At 39.6% G+C, this 18,756-nt stretch overlaps 1 protein-coding gene across 4 annotated transcripts in view; it reads right to left on the bottom strand.

Annotated features, from left to right (window-relative positions):
• CFAP54 (cilia and flagella associated protein 54) overlaps positions 1-18,756 on the bottom strand; it is a 377,198-nt gene that overhangs the window by 138,793 nt on the left and 219,649 nt on the right. For all 4 annotated transcript variants that reach the window (XM_008004317.3, XM_037996664.2, XM_037996665.2 and 1 more), the window contains one exon: positions 1,841-1,946. In XM_008004317.3, coding sequence (XP_008002508.3) covers positions 1,841-1,946 — 106 coding nt within the window. The remainder of the gene's footprint in view (positions 1-1,840; positions 1,947-18,756) is intronic.

The following is an 18,756-nucleotide window of genomic DNA, read 5'->3' as shown; positions in this document are numbered from 1 at the left end:
GACGGAGGTGGGATTCCAACCTGTGTCTTCCTGACTTTAGAGTCCACAGTCTTAATCCACTGTGTCATGTTACTGTATGCTGCTCATATTCCAAACAGGTATTGTAATTAATTTGCCACCCTCAATATTACACTTTACAAAGAGGTGACAAATGTCCAGAGCTACTGAGAGCTAGGAGAGATGTGCAAAGAAAGCTATTTCTGGCAGAGTAGAGTCCATCGTAGACACTGGGAATTTAAAATCATTTAGAACAACCGCCATTTGTTCTAAGTATTTCCTGCTGTGCATTTCTGACAGCTCCTCGTGTATAACCAATCAGCAACACGTGCTAGCCAGGAGTAGCTAATGGGACCTAAGGGGGCTCGAATGCAGGTGGGTAGTACAGGAAGAGTAGGGCAAGTTGTTCCCTGGAAACAAGGGTAAGCAGTCAACAGGCCTGGCACCGTGGCTCACACCTGTAATCTCAGCACTTTGGGAGGCCAAGGCAGGTGGATAACCTGAGGTCAGGAGTTCGAGACCAGCCTGACCAATATGGTGAAACTCTCTAAAAACACAAAAATTAGCCGGGCATGGTGGCAGGCGCCTGTAGTCCCAGCTACTCTGGAGGCTGAGACAGGAGAATTGCTTGAACCCAGGAGGCAGAGGTTGCAGTAAGCCGACATTATGCCACTGTATTCCAGCCTGAGCGACAAAGCGAGACTCTGTCTCAAAAAAAAAAACAAAAAAACAAAACAAAGAGTAAGCAGTCGACAGAGGCCCACAGGGAGGATAGTGATTCGAATGGGCACAAGAAGTACTCAAAGAGTCTAGTATGTAGATTAGCAATACAGAAAAAAATGCCCATCAGTATAACTTAATCACTCAATGCTCAGATTTCCTGTCACTAATGAAAAGACAGGTCACATTAATTTCAATCAGGGTTTCTCAACCTCAGCACTACTGACCTATTTTGGGCCAGGTAACTGCTGTGGAGGCCTGTACTGCAGATTATAGGAAGTTTAGCAACTTCCCTGGCCTCTACCTAGTAGATGCCAGTAGCACCCCTCTCCACCCAGTTGTGACAACCTAAAATATCTCCAGACATTGCCAAATTTCCCCCAGGAGGCAAAATCACCCCCAATTGACAACCATTATTCTAAGTCAATTTTTAGAGTTAGATTGCTTTTAGCATTTTTATTGCTTTCAATATAGTAAGAAATGAGTCTCTACTGAGGACAATTAGTTTTGCTAATTTGTAATGATGCTAGATATTAGCGATTTTATTAGTAATGCTTGAAATAATGAGCAAGGGTTCTATGTGATGAATCTAAATTTATATTTCAGTCCTAAACAATCCTGTATTGTTAAATTACTTGGTCTTATCAAAGCCTAATCAGAGAATATGTGACATCAGTTGTCAGATTTGAGAGCTTAAATGGAAGACTCTAACTATGAGGAATCCAAAGCAGGAAACAGCACAGGTATCTGACTGGCAATGCTAAGGCAATAGATTCAAAAGCGGAATGAGGAGCAAGTCTTGGGAAACAACTTTATTTGCTAGGTAGATTAAAGCTAGATTAATATAATAGTACATCTGGGACTTTGGATGGGACTTTAGTAATTATTATATCCCAATTCCATCAGTTCACAAATGAGATTATAAGTTTTTTTAAATTAAGAGATTTATCCAAAGTATGCCAATAAATAAATAGCATTAATAGGAACTAAATCTTTTTACACCAAATTCAATGTTTTTTCTACTTTACTCCTTTGCTTCATCTAAATAATTAGACAATTTCCTAGCATGCCAATAGTTCTTATATGATAAGTATTGTAAGGACAGATATTAAGTCATACTTACAGAAGTTCCTGGAGAGACAGGATTCTCTGTGTCATCCTGTACTACCTTCTTTTTAAAAAGTTTTGAATCCTGGAGAAGTGTAAGTGTAGAAAATACTATTGCAGCACTAAAATAGAGAATATATTTTAAATGTTATCAGTATTATATTTGTGGCATCTGCATGTTATTTCCTAAATCTCTTTCTTCAAAAAACATTCTCACACGCCCCCCCCCCCAATAACCCCCAAAACTGTCAGGTGCCATTTCTGCAGGCCCTAAGAGCACCCTGGTCTTAACCACACACTAGTACTTGTCATATTTCATTGTCTAAGTATTGCTTCACAGCTAATTTGTCTTATTCCCTATTGAAATCCAGCATCTAGCATAGTGACTGAGACATAATAGAAACTAAAAAATATTTTTAAATGAGTGAATAGAAGAATAAAGGAGTGACGTTTCCAAGATCTAAAACAAAATGTATTGGCAATCTCATTTTAATATTTTGTATTTTATGTACATCAGAACGTGACTCTCTAGCTTTCTGAGGTTATGGAACTGTGTTACCTAATGCTATTACACTTAGAAACTCAAGCTAAATTATTGCTTAATCTGTGTCTAGCAGCGCCAGAAAGGAAATGTACTCTATCAAAAAAATGGAGACCAGGAGTTAAGAGTTCTTTACGTCCTGTTGCTCCATGCATAAATTTGTCTGCATTTTAAGCCATTATATCCTCCTCCCCTGTATAATAGTAAATTTAACATTGGCATCACACTTCTACAAAATATTTTAATGGTATATATTAAGAGCCATCTTCTTTTGAAAATGTATTCCAAAACAAAATTCAAAATACAGAACATTCTATATGTCTGAAGATGCCCATCATACACACATCAAAAAAAAAAAACAAAAAACAAAACTGGATGAAGGCCTATGGACAATATGAAAATATATCCATCCAATTTCCCCATTTAACAGCTCCACTTGAAAAGTTAATCGACAGTCACATTTAACAGGTGTTATGAGTTGAATTTTGTCTCCCCAAAAGGTATGTTGAGGTCCTAAGCCCCCGTACCTCAAAATGTGACCTTACTCGGAAATAAGTTCGTTACAGAAGCAACCAAGTTACAATGAGAACATTAGGGTGGGTCCTAATCCAATATGACTGGTGTTTCTATAAAAAGGGAGGTTTGGGCCGGGCACGGTGGCTCACACCTGTAATCCCAGCACTTTGGGAGGCCGAGGCGGGCAGATCACGAGGTCAGGAGATCGAGGCCATCCTGGCTAACATGGTGAAACCCCGTCTCTACTAAAAATACAAAAAATTAGCCGGGAGTGGTGGCGGCGCCTGTAGTCCCAGCTACTCGGGCGGCTGAGGCAGGAGAATTGCTTGAATACAGGAGGCGGAGGTTCCAGTGAGCCGAGATCGCGCCATTGCACTCCAGCCCCACGACAGAGTGAGACCCCGTCTCAAAAAATAAAAAGGCGGGGTGGACATTTGGACATAGACAGACATGCACGGAGGGAAGCTGATGTGAAGACATACAGGGAGAAGACGGCCATGCAACAGGACTCATGCACCTACAAGCCGAGGAACGCCAAGGACTGCTGGCAAATGCCAGAATCCGGAAGAGGCAAGCAAGGATTCTCCCCTAGAGCCACCAGAACAAGTGTGGCCCCATTGACACCTTGATTTCAGAAGTCTTGCCTCGAGGACTGTCAGACAATGAAATTCCTAGCTTTCAGCCACCCAGTTTTTGGTACTTTGCTACAACAGTCCTAGGAGACCAGTAACAGCAAGTTAAAAGCAGACCCCCCTGGCTTCCATCTCCTCCACCCAAACCCACTCCTCATCCGTGTCCTCCATCCCACAGGCAGAACCCAGTAGTTGCCATGGCTTCCTCTCTGTGACTCGCACTTTACATTCAATCCATCAACAGGCTTCGCCTTCCAAATAGGGCTCCCTCATCTCCTCCACTGCTAACGCCTTCATCCAAGCCGCCATCATCTCCAGGCTGGATGACCATGGTAGCTTCCTAACCAGTTTCCTGCTACCACTCTTGCCCTTGCAGTCCTGGTCTCCATACAGCACCCACAGTGATTTCTTCAAGCTGTAAATCAGATTTACACATTCCAGGGCCCTCCCAATCCCCAGGCTGCAGTCCGTGCTCCCTCCTCCTTTGGATCAGTCACTGAGATTCTGGTGCAGTGTATGTTCACCTTCATCAGTGCTCATGGATCCTGTAAGAAGGCTCTCAGAATGGGTACATATGCTCAGTGTTTAAATTACATTTCTAAAGCCTATATTTTTGGTTAATATGTTATATTAAAAACTGAAAATATTGTGCCAACATTAGGCACAGAAATGGTCTTTTTTCCCCAAAATCCTTACAAAAAAAAATCATAACTGGTATTTACCAAGTGTTTCCCACCTGACAGGTACTCTATTAAGCACTTTCTGTGAATAAATTCATTCACTCCCCACCACAAGCCTACAAGGAATATAAATACAGGTTGAGTATCCCATATCCAAAAATCAAAAATTCTTCAAGATCTAAAGCTTTTTGAGTGCTGACATGACACTCAAAATAAATGCTAGTCAAGGCATTTCAGATGTCAAATTTTCAGATTTGGGATGCTCAACTAGAATAATGCAAATATTCCAAAATCCCCCCCAAAAATCTGAAATCTGAAACACTTCTTCCCTCAGGCATTTCGGATAAGAGATACTCAACATGTACTATTATCATCCCTATTTTCCAGATTAGAAAATGAAGACATAGAAATGTTAAATAATTTGATCCAAGTCACATAGTTAGAAAGAGGGTCCAGGTTCAAAACTCAGGCAATCAGCCCCTGAGCCTGCACCCTTATTCGTTATTCCATGACACCATCTCTGTCTTTTCACAGTTTCTAACAAGTTTGGTTTTGTTGAATTTTTGCTATCCATATAGAGTTAGTGCCATATTTATGGCTGTTATATAGTCACTGTTGACTGTACCTTTCATCAATATCAATGGTCCTCTTGGTGCAGTTCAATGCTTTTTGCCTTGCATCCTACTTAGCATAATACTGATATTGCCATCTTTGTTTCTTTACCTTTTCTTAGTATCTTTGATAACTAAAAAATCCTTTTAGTTTTAAAGATGTCTGGACCATTTTTGACAGTGATTTATAGTTCAATTTTATATTTACTACTTTGAGCAGCATTCTTTTTCTGTTCTAAGAAAAGCATCAAACATCCCATCCTTCTGGGACATTATTCTCCTTCTTTTGCCTACCCCCTCTTCTTAGTTCTTAGTGAGGGCTTCCATATTCTTTCATGACCCTGCCTCCTTGGCCATGGTGATTGGGACCAGGGATGAGCACATGAGCCAAGCTGGGCCAGTCAGCTTCCCTGGTATCTGAACCTGAAGCAAGAAACAGTCTTGTGCTCTCTCTGTGGTAAATTTGGGAGCATTCGAAGTCTTGATCTAGTGGCAGACATGTATCCAGCACTGTAGAGGAAGCCAATCTGATCAAATAAAGCTAACACATAAGGCTGAAAGAAAGAAGATGGAATGAGGTGATTCCAGGAGCATTCAAGCCTTTGCTCTCAGTAAACCCTCAGGCCCATCCTTACATCTGTCTTCACCAGCTTTGTAGTCACATGAATCAGAAAGTTTCCCCTTTTGGCTGATTTGGCAGAAGTTGGGATTCTGTCACTTGCAACCAAAACATCCTCACAAATCCAGTGTGTTTCAACAATTTTACATTTATGGGCATAATAAACATGCCTTGTTTTCTTCTATTATTTTATGCTTTCTGAGTGTATTCTTCCTTTTTCCTTTCTTTTGTGTCTTCTGCCATAAGACTATTTCCCTTTTATTTTCCACACTGATTTGAAATATATATATTCTGCTTTAGATTCTAATAGCAGTTATGTTTAATATTTTGCAAAACACACTTCCCCATTATCCATCTTAAAAACATAATTTCTCTACTCTGCTTCTCTATTTCTCAATGCATAAAATGAACCAACATATTTTGATTCCCTACATATAGGATGAAGAATTTCATAATTTTTAATTACCCTATCTCTCCCACATCCACTTGGTTATTATAATCTGATATATTATCCCCAGGTCATTGTTAGTTATCTTTATACTTTATCACCTTTTTCAGGAATTAGTTTTGACATCTGTTTTCAGTTATGCAAACTTATTATTATTTACACTAAGCCCAAACTAGCTCCAGTACCCACCACTAGTCATTTTTACAGAATCACTGCCTCATTCCTCAGTCTTAACTATGAGACAGATCTCTTCTGTTGGCTGGAGTAGTTCCTTAAGCCCCTGCACAGTATTAGGGTACCTGCCCAGGTTTTTGGATGGTGAATCCCTTCTGAGTTATGCACTTAGAAGGCAGAGGGACCACTCTTCTTTCCTGGCCCACGATGCTGCTCCTTTCAGGGAATAAAGTGGATGTAGATGATCCCTTGTGGTTCTGACTCCATCTTCATCTATGGGTACCATTTGAAAAAAAGTTTTCCCATTTCTTACAAAAGTTGAATTATTATGCTTAGTTTTCAATTCTATTAAAGCTTTTGTATTTTTCTATCTCCGTGGGGCAACATGTCTTTCAATGGGAAGTTGGTAGAGAACCTATCAGGGAATACTACCCCAATGCTATTTTTCAGGTAGAAACCTGGACCTCATTCATTGCTTTAACTTCACTTTGTAAGTGGATAGATATTTTTCCAGGTGTATACATACTAGTTATAATTTCTTCTTTTTGATGAAAAGTTTATGGTATTTGACCATTTATCAACAGTGTCTTTTTATCAATTTTATCAGCAATTTTATGTAAAAATGAAAGGAACTATTTGTCATATTTACTGGAAGTAAAGTCTTGTTTTTCCATGTATTGTTGGTGTAATTGTTTTTGTTGTTATTGTATTTATAAAAATTAAAATATTTCACAGATTAAATCAGTTGACATTTTTCTTTGTAGTCAGTTGTAATTTTAGAAATATATCTTCCTAGAGATTCTCTTATTTAATTGTATTTTTTTCTACTTAAAAAAAACTTTTTAGTTCATGTGAAATAACCTAATTTTTAAGAATTCATACACTGGAGAGAGAGAGGTCAAATCCCACTTTTGCCATATATTAACTGTGTGATCTTGGGAACCCCAATTATCAATCTCATCATCTATAAAGCGATAATGATGATAATAACAGTGCAACCTTCATGACATGGGATTATTATAAGGATTAAATAAGATCCTTTCATAAAATAAAGATCTTATTTAATCCTATAATAATCCAAAAGTACATATTGAGCATCTGCTATGGGCCAGGAAGAAATCTAGGGGCTATGAATACAGTAGTAAAGAAGACAAACAAGAATCCCTGCCTTCATGGAGCTGACATTCTAGTAAGCATGGAGTGTGCTTAGCAAATAGGAGTGCTTGGCAAACAGAGGCACATAATGCACGCTAGCCATTATCATTATTAGTGTATTGAATTGCCCAGGAGAGGTGGGGAGAGACTAAATTGATTTTTTTTTTTCTAATTTGTTAACATCCCAATCTCTTAGCAGTTACTGAATTTTAAACTCTCAAGATTTTGCTGAGCCATTAAAATAGTTTAGATATTTGTAGAACATTTTCTAAGATACCATAATTAACTTATTTTTTATTTAAAATAGAACTAACCAAGAAAATAACAACACCACCACCACACATAGCATGGAGACAGTGTGTGCACAGGAAATGTGCCCTCCTCACACTCTTCCTCCCTCAAGGCTACACACATTTCAGAGGCACCTCATTTACTCAGTAGCTTCCAAGGCTAACTCAGCATGGCTGATAGAAAACCCTGGAAAAAGCCGGGCGCGGTGGCTCAAGCCTGTAATCCCAGCACTTTGGGAGGCCGAGACGGGCGGATCACGAGGTCAGGAGATCGAGACCATCCTGGCTAACACGGTGAAACCCCGTCTCTACTAAAAATACAAAAAACTAGCCGGGCGAGGTGGCGGGCGCCTGTAGTCCCAGCTACTCCGGAGGCTGAGGCAGGAGAATGGCGTAAACCCGGAAGGCGGAGCTTGCAGTGAGCTGAGATCCGGCCACTGCAGTCCAGCCCGGGCTACAGAGCAAGACTCCGTCTCAAAAAAAAAAAAAAAAAAAGAAAAGAAAACCCTGGAAAAAGAAAATGGTACCCATTCCATTCTTCTCATTTTGAAACCCAAATTCTGATTTTAAGAGAAACAAGCTGTGAGGTTTGGCATCTTGCTAACCCAAAAACTTAATGAATAAAACATAAGACAAACAGTATGTCCAAATCCACTTGGTACTGCTCAGTTGCAGAATGGAAAATTTATTGTTTCTCCACTACACTAGACAGATAGAAAGTATGCAAGGATTACCTACTGCCAACAGTCTAAAATCGCAAAAGAAAATTTCATTCTGACACAAAATTAAAAGGCCCAAATATTTTTCCATTTAAACAATAGATTAAATATAAAGGAGAATAGGAAGGAACACTTATTAAGGCAAACCCCACAGGATTTTGAAAGAAAAAGGCAGACCTAGAAGAAGTAGAAATACAATTTGAATAACTTTGATCCCATTTATTTCTTATTAACATTCATGACAAAAATGGTCAGTTTGTTCTCATAAAATCTATGCGGCTCACTCTACCTGTCACCCTAGGGAATGTGCCTTTCAATTTCTTTGACACATAATTTTATTAGAAGTATCATGAAATGTCAAGCTAACCATCATTTGGAAAAGGGACTGTCCAACACTCTCAGCAGTGCCCAAACAGAAGCTTACAGGGGGTAAAGTTCACATGAGAAAAACTCATTCATCTTGACAGTAGGCTTCCCCTAAATGACAACTCTGCTCCAAAAAGGCAATAACATCAAAGTTTTTGCAGGTTTGTCCCAAGGGCTAGGTTCATGTATTTAAAATAGGAGCTATTCTGATATACTTGCACACTATTTGCATATGTCTATCTGGTTTTCAAATTAAAGTTCTATTATGACAGTCCTTTCTATGGCCATTTTGTAATTTTTAGTTTCTCATTTCATTCTTCCTCCCTAAAAAGAATAAAAACCACTCATATCCTTCATACCAAAAGGGTATAGGATACACAGAGAGCTGCAGAAAGAATGAAGGTAAATGATAAATATTTTCTAGGGCTGCTGTTGCTCTCCGACACATAGTTTAGAAAAAAAAAAAAAAAAAAAAGTTCTATAGAGAATTATATAGTAAAAATCTATTCTCCCTTAAAACTCCAATGGGGAAAATGGTATGTTATTACGCTAAGCCTATTCTACCATCAACTATCATATGTCCTTAAAGATAGCTATACATTGACAATATTCTAAGCCAGTGGTTCTCAAGTTTTTTATTCTCAGCACCTCTTTATACCTCTAAAAATTATTGAGAACCCAAAAGAGCTCCATCAACATTTGCCAACATTAGAAATTCAGCTAAAATTGTCTTAGTTTCCTTAACATTAAATCCTCTTCAAATAAAAATAGTAAACCTATTACATGTTAACATAAATAAAATATTTTATGCAAACAATTATATTTTCAAAAAAGTTCATGAGAAGAATGTCATGGATCTCTCTAATGTCTGGTTTAATAAAAAACAAACTACCAAGTGGCCAGACATGGTGGCTCATGCTTGTAATCCCAGCACTTTGGGAGGCCAAGGCAGGTGGATCACTTGAGGTCAGAAGTTTGAGATCAGCCTGGCCAACATGGTGACACTCCACCTCTACTAAAAATACAAAAATTAGCCATGCGTTATAGTGTGCACCTGTAGTCCCAGCTACTCAGGAAGCTGAGACAGGAGAATCGCTTGAACCCAGGAGGCAGAGGTTGCGATGAGCTGAGATCCTGCTACTGCACCCCAGCCTGGGTGACACAGCAAGACTCTGTCTGAACACACACACACACACACACACATACACACTCACCCCTACTTAACACAAGATTGTTCATATCTTTTTCTACACTCAGTCTTTTGTAAAATATTGTTTTGGTTGAAGTGTATGAAGATTAGGAGTCACGCAGTCATTGGAAATGGGAGAAGTACGTTAACAGCTGCTTCAAATAACTGTTTTAATATTCTTCTTTGATACTACACCAACGTAGTATCAACGTGACAATTATCATGTGATAAGTGATAGTTTTTTTTAAAGTTTGTTGCAATGTAGAATCTAATACCACATATTGATGAACTTTTCCTACTTTGTTCCATTAAAATCTACTGCTCTATCTTGTTCACTGCGATTTTGTAACATGCATCAGTCATTTAGGAAATATTGTCTCCCTGAGTTATACAGATTTGCCAAATGTTGAAGCATTTTATTATGCAATATTTTTAAAAGTCATGTTTTTAGTATTTCTACCAGTCTGACAGAAAAAAATCTAAACATTAGAAAATTGTCAAGCTTGTGGTGGCTCATACAAGTCTCCCAAACTTCTAGTTTTCCTGTGAAAGTTTAAATTCTATCATTGGCAACAAATACTATCAGTTCTTTCCCTAGAAGTGGAATACTCACTTTGCTCATTTTCAATAAAATGTTTGCCAGATACTCAAGTCTCAATAACCACAGTTTGTCCGTTGTTTTTCCAGTGAAAATGGTATTCCATGTAGAAAGCAGCCTGTCCAACTCTCAATTCAATCACACATATTCTTCTTCAAGTCAACCATCAGCTTTCATAAGCAGCAGACATACCTAGGCATATTTCCCCTATAATATTCCCATAAGATGTTAAAAATATATATCCAAGGAGAGAGATTATAAGCACAAGATTTTACTGCCTCACCAGGGGCATTCTTTTTTTTTTTTTTTTTTTTTTTTTCATGATACTTCGTTCTTTTTTTATTTTTTTTATCTTTTTTTATTTTTTTTTAATTTATTTATTATTATTATACTTTAAGTTGTAGGGTACATGTGCATAACGTGCAGGTTTGTTACATATGCATACTTGTGCCATGTTGGTGTGCTGCACCCATCAACTCGTCATTTACATCAGGTATAACTCCCAATGCAATCCCTCCCCCCTCCCCCCTTCCCATGATAGGCCCTGGTGTGTGATGTTCCCCTTCCCGAGTCCAAGTGATCTCATTGTTCAGTTCCCACCTACAAGTGAGAACATGCGGTGTTTGGTTTTCTGTTCTTGTGATAGTTTGCTAAGAATGATGGTTTCCAGCTGCATCCATGTCCCTACAAAGGACACAAACTCATCCTTTTTTATGGCTGCATAGTATTCCATGGTGTATATGTGCCACATTTTCTTAATCCAATCTGTCACTGATGGACATTTGGGTTGATTCCAAGTCTTTGCTATTGTGAATAGTGCCGCAATAAACATACGTGTGCATGTGTCTTTACAGCAGCATAATTTATAATCCTTTGGGTATATACCCAGTAATGGGATGGCTGGGTCATATGGTACATCTAGTTCTAGGTCCTTGAGGAATCGCCATACTGTTTTCCATAATGGTTGAACTAGTTTACAATCCCACCAACAGTGTAAAAGTGTTCCTATTTCTCCACATCCTCTCCAGCACCTGTTGTTTCCTGACTTTTGAATGATCGCCATTCTAACTGGTGTGAGATGGTATCTCATTGTGGTTTTGATTTGCATTTCTCTGATGGCCAGTGATGATGAGCATTTTTTCATGTGTCTGTTGGCTGTATGAATGTCTTCTTTTGAGAAATGTCTGTTCATATCCTTTGCCCACTTTTGGATGGGGTTGTTTGTTTTTTTCTTGTAAATTTGTTTGAGTTCTTTGTAGGTTCTGGATATTAGCCCTTTGTCAGATGAGTAGATTGCAAAAATTTTCTCCCATTCTGTAGGTTGCCTGTTCACTCGGATGGTAGTTTCTTTTGCTGTGCAGAAGCTCTTTAGTTTAATGGAATCCCATTTGTCAATTTTGGCTTTTGCTGCTGTTGCTTTTAGTGTTTTAGACATGAAGTCTTTGCCCATGCCTATGTCCTGAATGGTACTACCTAGGTTTTCCTCTAGGATTTTTATGGTATTAGGTCTAACATTTAAGTCTCTAATCCATCTTGAATTAATTTTCGTATAAGGAGTAAGGAAAGGATCCAGTTTCAGCTTTCTACTTATGGCTAGCCAATTATCCCAGCACCATTTATTAAATAGGGAATCCTTTCCCCATTTCTTGTTTCTCTCAGGTTTGTCAAAGATCAGATGGCTGTAGATGTGTGGTATTATTTCTGAGGACTCTGTTCTGTTCCATTGGTCTATATCTCTGTTTTGGTACCAGTACCATGCTGTTTTGGTTACTGTAGCCTTGTAGTATAGTTTGAAGTCAGGTAGCGTGATGCCTCCAGCTTTGTTCTTTTGACTTAGGATTGTCTTGGAGATGCGGGCTCTTTTTTGGTTCCATATGAACTTTAAAGCAGTTTTTTCCAATTCTGTGAAGAAGCTCATTGGTAGCTTGATGGGAATGGCATTGAATCTATAAATTACCTTGGGCAGTATGGCCATTTTCACGATATTGATTCTTCCTATCCATGAGCATGGTATGTTCTTCCATTTGTTTGTGTCCTCTTTTATTTCACTGAGCAGTGGTTTGTAGTTCTCCTTGAAGAGGTCCTTTATATCCCTTGTAAGTTGGATTCCTAGGTATTTTATTCTCTTTGCAGCAATTGTGAATGGAAGTTCATTCCTGATTTGGCTCTCTGTTTGTCTGTTACTGGTGTATAAGAATGCTTGTGATTTTTGCACATTAATTTTGTATCCTGAGACTTTGCTGAAGTTGCTTATCAGCTTAAGGAGATTTTGGGCTGAGACAATGGGGTTTTCTAAATAAACAATCATGTCATCTGCAAACAGGGACAATTTGACTTCTTCTTTTCCTAACTGAATCCCCTTGATTTCTTTCTCTTGCCTGATTGCCCTAGCCAGAACTTCCAACACTATGTTGAATAGGAGTGGTGAGAGAGGGCATCCCTGTCTTGTGCCAGTTTTCAAAGGGAATTTTTCCAGTTTTTGCCCATTCAGTATGATATTGGCTGTGGGTTTGTCATAAATAGCTCTTATTATTTTGAGGTACGTTCCATCAATACCAAATTTATTGAGCGTTTTTAGCATGAAGGGCTGTTGAATTTTGTCAAAAGCCTTTTCTGCATCTATTGAGATAATGATGTGGTTCTTGTCTTTGGTTCTGTTTATATGCTGGATTATGTTTATTGATTTGTGAATGTTGAACCAGCCTTGCATCCCAGGGATGAAGCCCACTTGATCATGGTGGATAAGCTTTTTGATGTGTTGCTGAATCCGGTTTGCCAGTATTTTATTGAGGATTTTTGCATCGATGTTCATCAGGGATATTGGTCTAAAATTCTCTTTTTTTGTTGTGTCTCTGCCAGGCTTTGGTATCAGGATGATGTTGGCCTCATAAAATGAGTTAGGGAGGATTCCCTCTTTTTCTATTGATTGGAATAGTTTCAGAAGGAATGGTACCAACTCCTCCTTGTACCTCTGGTAGAATTCAGCTGTGAATCCATCTGGTCCTGGACTTTTTTTGGTTGGTAGGCTATTAATTATTGCCTCAATTTCAGAGCCTGCTATTGGTCTATTCAGGGATTCAACTTCTTCCTGGTTTAGTCTTGGAAGAGTGTAAGTGTCCAGGAAATTATCCATTTCTTCTAGATTTTCCAGTTTATTTGCGTAGAGGTGTTTATAGTATTCTCTGATGGTAGTTTGTATTTCTGTGGGGTCGGTGGTGATATCCCCTTTATCATTTTTAATTGCGTCAATTTGATTCTTCTCTCTTTTCTTCTTTATTAGTCTTGCTAGTGGTCTGTCAATTTTGTTGATCTTTTCAAAAAACCAACTCCTGGATTCATTGATTTTTTGGAGGGTTTTTTGTGTCTCTATCTCCTTCAGTTCTGCTCTGATCTTAGTTATTTCTTGCCTTCTGCTAGCTTTCGAATGTGTTTGCTCTTGCTTCTCTAGTTCTTTTAATTGTGATGTTAGAGTGTCAATTTTAGATCTTTCCTGCTTTCTCTTGTGGGCATTTAGTGCTATAAATTTCCCTCTACACACTGCTTTAAATGTGTCCCAGAGATTCTGGTATGTTGTATCTTTGTTCTCATTGGTTTCAAAGAACATCTTTATTTCTGCCTTCATTTCGTTATGTACCCAGTAGTCATTCAGGAGCAGGTTGTTCAGTTTCCATGTAGTTGAGCGGTTTTGATTGAGTTTCTTAGTCCTGAGTTCTAGTTTGATTGCACTGTGGTCTGAGAGACAGTTTGTTATAATTTCTGTTCTTGTACATTTGCTGAGGAGTGCTTTACTTCCAATTACGTGGTCAATTTTGGAGTAAGTACGATGTGGTGCTGAGAAGAATGTATATTCTGTTGATTTGGGGTGGAGAGTTCTATAGATGTCTATTAGGTCTGCTTGCTGCAGAGATGAGTTCAATTCCTGGATATCCTTGTTAACTTTCTGTCTCGTTGATCTGTCTAATGTTGACAGTGGAGTGTTGAAATCTCCCATTATTATTGTATGGGAGTCTAAGTCTCTTTGTAAGTCTCTATGGACTTGCTTTATGAATCTGGGTGCTCCTGTATTGGGTGCATATATATTTAGGATAGTTAGCTCTTCCTGTTGAATTGATCCCTTTACCATTATGTAATGGCCTTCTTTGTCTCTTTTGATCTTTGATGGTTTAAAGTCTGTTTTATCAGAGACTAGTATTGCAACCCCCACTTTTTTTTGTTCTCCATTTGCTTGGTAAATCTTCCTCCATCCCTTTATTTTGAGCCTATGTATGTCTCTACGTGTGAGATGGGTCTCCTGAATACAGCAGACTGATGGGTCTTGACTCTTTATCCAGCTTGCCAGTCTGTGTCTTTTAATTGGAGCATTTAGTCCATTTACATTTAAGGTTAAGATTGTTATGTGTGAACTTGATCCTGCCATTATGATATTAACTGGTTATTTTGCTCGTTAGTTGATGCAGTTTCTTCCTAGCCTTGATGGTCTTTACATTTTGGTATGTTTTTGCAATGGCTGGTACCGGTTGTTCCTTTCCATGTTTAGTGCTTCCTTCAGGGTCTCTTGTAAGGCAGGCCTAGTGGTGACAAAATCTCTAAGCATTTGCTTATCTGTAAAGGATTTTATTTCTCCTTCACTTATGAAACTTAGTTTGGCTGGATATAAAATTCTAGGTTTAAAATTCTTTTCTTTAAGAACGTTGAATATTGGCCCCCACTCTCTTCTGGCTTGAAGAGTTTCTGCCGAGAGATCTGCTGTTAGTCTGATGGGCTTCCCTTTGTGGGTAACCCGACCTTTCTCTCTGGCTGCCCTTAAGATTTTTTCCTTCATTTCAACTTTGGTGAATCTGGCAATTATGTGTCTTGGAGTTGCTCTTCTCGAGGAGTATCTTTGTGGCGTTCTCTGTATTTCCTGGATTTGAATGTTGGCCTGCCCTACTAGGTTGGGGACGTTCTCCTGGATGATATCCTGAAGAGTGTTTTCCAACTTGGTTCCATTTTCCCCCTCACTTTCAGGCACCCCAATCAGACGTAGATTTGGTCTTTTTACATAATCCCATACTTCTTGCAGGCTTTGTTCATTTCTTTTTCTTCTTTTTTCTTTTGGTTTCTCTTCTCGCTTCATTTCATTCATTTGATCCTCAATCGCTGACATTCTTTCTTCCAGTTGATCGAGTCGGTTACTGAAGCTTGTGCATTTGTCACATATTTCTCGTGTCATGGTTTTCGTCTCTTTCATTTCGTTTATGACCTTCTCTGCATTAATTACTCTAGCCATCAATTCTTCCACTTTTTTTTCAAGATTTTTAGTTTCTTTGCGCTGGGTACGTAATTCCTCCTTTAGCTCTGAGAAATTTGATGGACTGAAGCCTTCTTCTCTCATCTCGTCAAAGTCATTCTCCGTCCAGCTTTGATCCGTTGCTGGCGATGAGCTGCGCTCCTTTGCCGGGGGAGATGCGCTCTTATTTTTTGAATTTCCAGCTTTTCTGCCCTGCTTTTTCCCCATCTTTGTGGTTTTATCTGCCTCTGGTCTTTGATGATGGTGATATACTGATGGGGTTTTAGTGTAGGTGTCCTTCCTGTTTGATAGTTTTCCTTCTAACAGTCAGGACCCTCAGCTGTAAGTCTGTTGGAGATTGCTTGAGGTCCACTCCAGACCCTGTTTGCCTGGGTATCAGCAGCAGAGGCTGCAGAAGATAGAATATTTCTGAACAGCGAGTGTACCTGTCTGATTCTTGCTTTGGAAGCTTCCTCTCAGGGGTGTACTCCACCCTGTGAGGTGTGGGGTGTCAGACTGCCCCTAGTGGGGGATGTCTCCCAGTTAGGCTACTCAGGGGTCAGGGACCCACTTGAGCAGGGAGTCTGTCCCTTCTCAGATCTCAACCTCCGTGTTGGGAGATCCACTGCTCTCTTCAAAGCTGTCAGACAGAGTCGTTTGGGTCTGCAGAGCTTTCTGCTGTGTTTGTTATTGTTTACTGTGCCCTGTCCCCAGAGGTGGAGTCTACAGAGACAGGCAGGTTTCCTTGAGCTGCTGTGAGCTCCACCCAGTTCGAGCTTCCCAGCAGCTTTGTTTACCTACTTAAGCCTCAGCAATGGCGGGCGCCCCTCCCCCAGCCTCGCTGCTGCCTTGCCGGTAGATCACAGACTGCTGTGCTAGCAATGAGGGAGGCTCCGTGGGTGTGGGACCCTCCCGGCCAGGTGTGGGATATGATCTCCTGGTGTGCCTGTTTGCTTAAAGCGCAGTATTGGGGTGGGAGTTACCCGATTTTCCAGGTGTTGTGTGTCTCAGTTCCCCTGGCTAGGAAAAGGGATTCCCTTCCCCCTTGCGCTTCCCAGGTGAGGCAATGCCTCGCCCTGCTTCAGCTCTCGCTGGTCGGGCTGCAGCAGCTGACCAGCACCGATCCTCCGGCACTCCCCTGTGAGATGAACCCAGTACCTCAGTTGAAAATGCAGAAATCACCGGTCTTCTGTGTCGCTCGCGCTGGGAGTTGGACACTGGAGCTGTTCCTATTCACCAGGGGCATTCTTAAGTGAAACTGGCATTTTTTTTTTAATTACAAGTGTGCAGGAGTGAAGACAGCAATGACTACTAGTACAGTTTGGGGCTGCTGCTTTGATTCATGGTGAGGCGCCAGAAGTCTTATCATTGTTGCTTCTGCAGCATCAACGTGAAAGACACAGTGAAGAAGGCAAATGCTGTCTTAGTTTTATTCATATGGTTCTGACCTCACGTACACCCCCACGCCCAGGGGGTCTGGGAGACACCCCCAGAGATCTGCAGAGCACACTTTGAGAATCACTGTTCCAAACATTCTTTACAGATTTTCATCACTGCTTAAAAACTACAAAAACTTATAAATCTCCCAACACTTCTGCTGTCATCTAGATTTAGATGTGGTTAGTCATGGAACAGTCTTTAGTCAAAGCTTGTAGGCTTATACTGATGAGATGATTATATGTTTCCCATCAAAGCAAACGAGGATTTCTGCTGAATTGATTTCCCCTTTGGGAAACACATAAGTGGGATTCTCCTGCTTAAAGAGAATGACAGTCTCAAAGTCTTAAATGTAACTCTTCTTCCAAATTTCAGTTTGAATGGGGTTTAATGTATGGAATTTCATTATAAATGAAAAAATAAGGAGAGAAATATTTTTCATCTAACTTGATCATTTCTTTTCTCATTCAGTGACTATATTTTTTCATTTATAGAATTTCTATTTGGCTGTTTTCCAAATTCATTTTATGTTGTCTCATTGTTGCTTTGTAGATTCTCTTCTATCCTTCCTATCTTTCAACAGTTTATTTCTTGGACTGTGAAGTCTGCCATTTATTGTGTTTGCTAACTCTCTGTTATGACTGTTTCTTCATCTGATTTGTAATATTTGACTCGGTGCTATCTTTGGTGGGAGTTATTTTCCATGGAAGTCTTGCATTTCCTGGGTTAACCTCTATGAGACTGTTCAGGGTTTGCCTCTGCTCCAGCTCTATGATGTCAGGACCATTTTAAACTAACTTTTCAGGGTTTCTGCATTTCATGGATGATGCCAATTTGGATCCCACAATTTCTGATGGCATCAGCCTGGGGAACTGATTTATCTTGGGTGACTTTTTGCATCTGTGTTCCTGGCAGGCAGCTAGTCTCCTGGCTAGCCCCCAGAGACTATTCTGTATTCCCAAAGTAGAGGATAACTTTATTCTGTATTAGAGAAAAAGAGAAGACTGGACTGGCCTCCCAGTCTACTGTGTGCCAATCATATCAGAACATCACATTTGCTCTCTGTACTGGGTCTTTTTCATTATCATCTCTCTCATCTCAAGATAATTTGTCTTCACCCTACTTCTACCAATTGCAGTTACCATCTTTCTCTACTCTCCTTCATAGTAAAACTCTTCTAAAGAATCATCTTCATCTGTGGGCTCCAATTTATCTCTTCCCACTCTCTCATAAATCACTCTAAACATAATCTTTCCCAAGCATCTTCTAAAGTTACTCCTGTGAAGGTCACCATTGGCCTCCATGCTAAATCCAGGGGTCCAAATCTCTATCCTTACCTTACTCAATCTATCAGAAGCTTGTGGCACAGTTGGTCACTCCATTCTCCTCGATCACTTTCTTCACTTGGCTTTCAGGATTCCATGAGCTCTTGGTTTTCTTCTATCTTACTGGTCACTTCTTCTCAGTCCCCTTTCCTGGTTCCTCATTTTCTCCCCAGTCTCATAAAGTTGGAATACAAAACTCAGGGCTTGGTCCTTGGTCCTTTTCTCTCTTCCATCCATTTATACTCCCTAATGGAACTCATCCAGTATTAAAATGCTGTCTTTATTTTTTTTTTTAGTTGTTATATTGTACTTTTAAATTTGTATCATTCTTATCACTGTATTTTTTATTGATGCTTAATAGAC

This window comes from Chlorocebus sabaeus, chromosome 11, assembly GCF_047675955.1.
Source record: "Chlorocebus sabaeus isolate Y175 chromosome 11, mChlSab1.0.hap1, whole genome shotgun sequence".
Lineage (NCBI taxonomy): Eukaryota > Metazoa > Chordata > Mammalia > Primates > Cercopithecidae > Chlorocebus > Chlorocebus sabaeus.
This window is presented reverse-complemented; position numbering and strand designations above follow the sequence as displayed.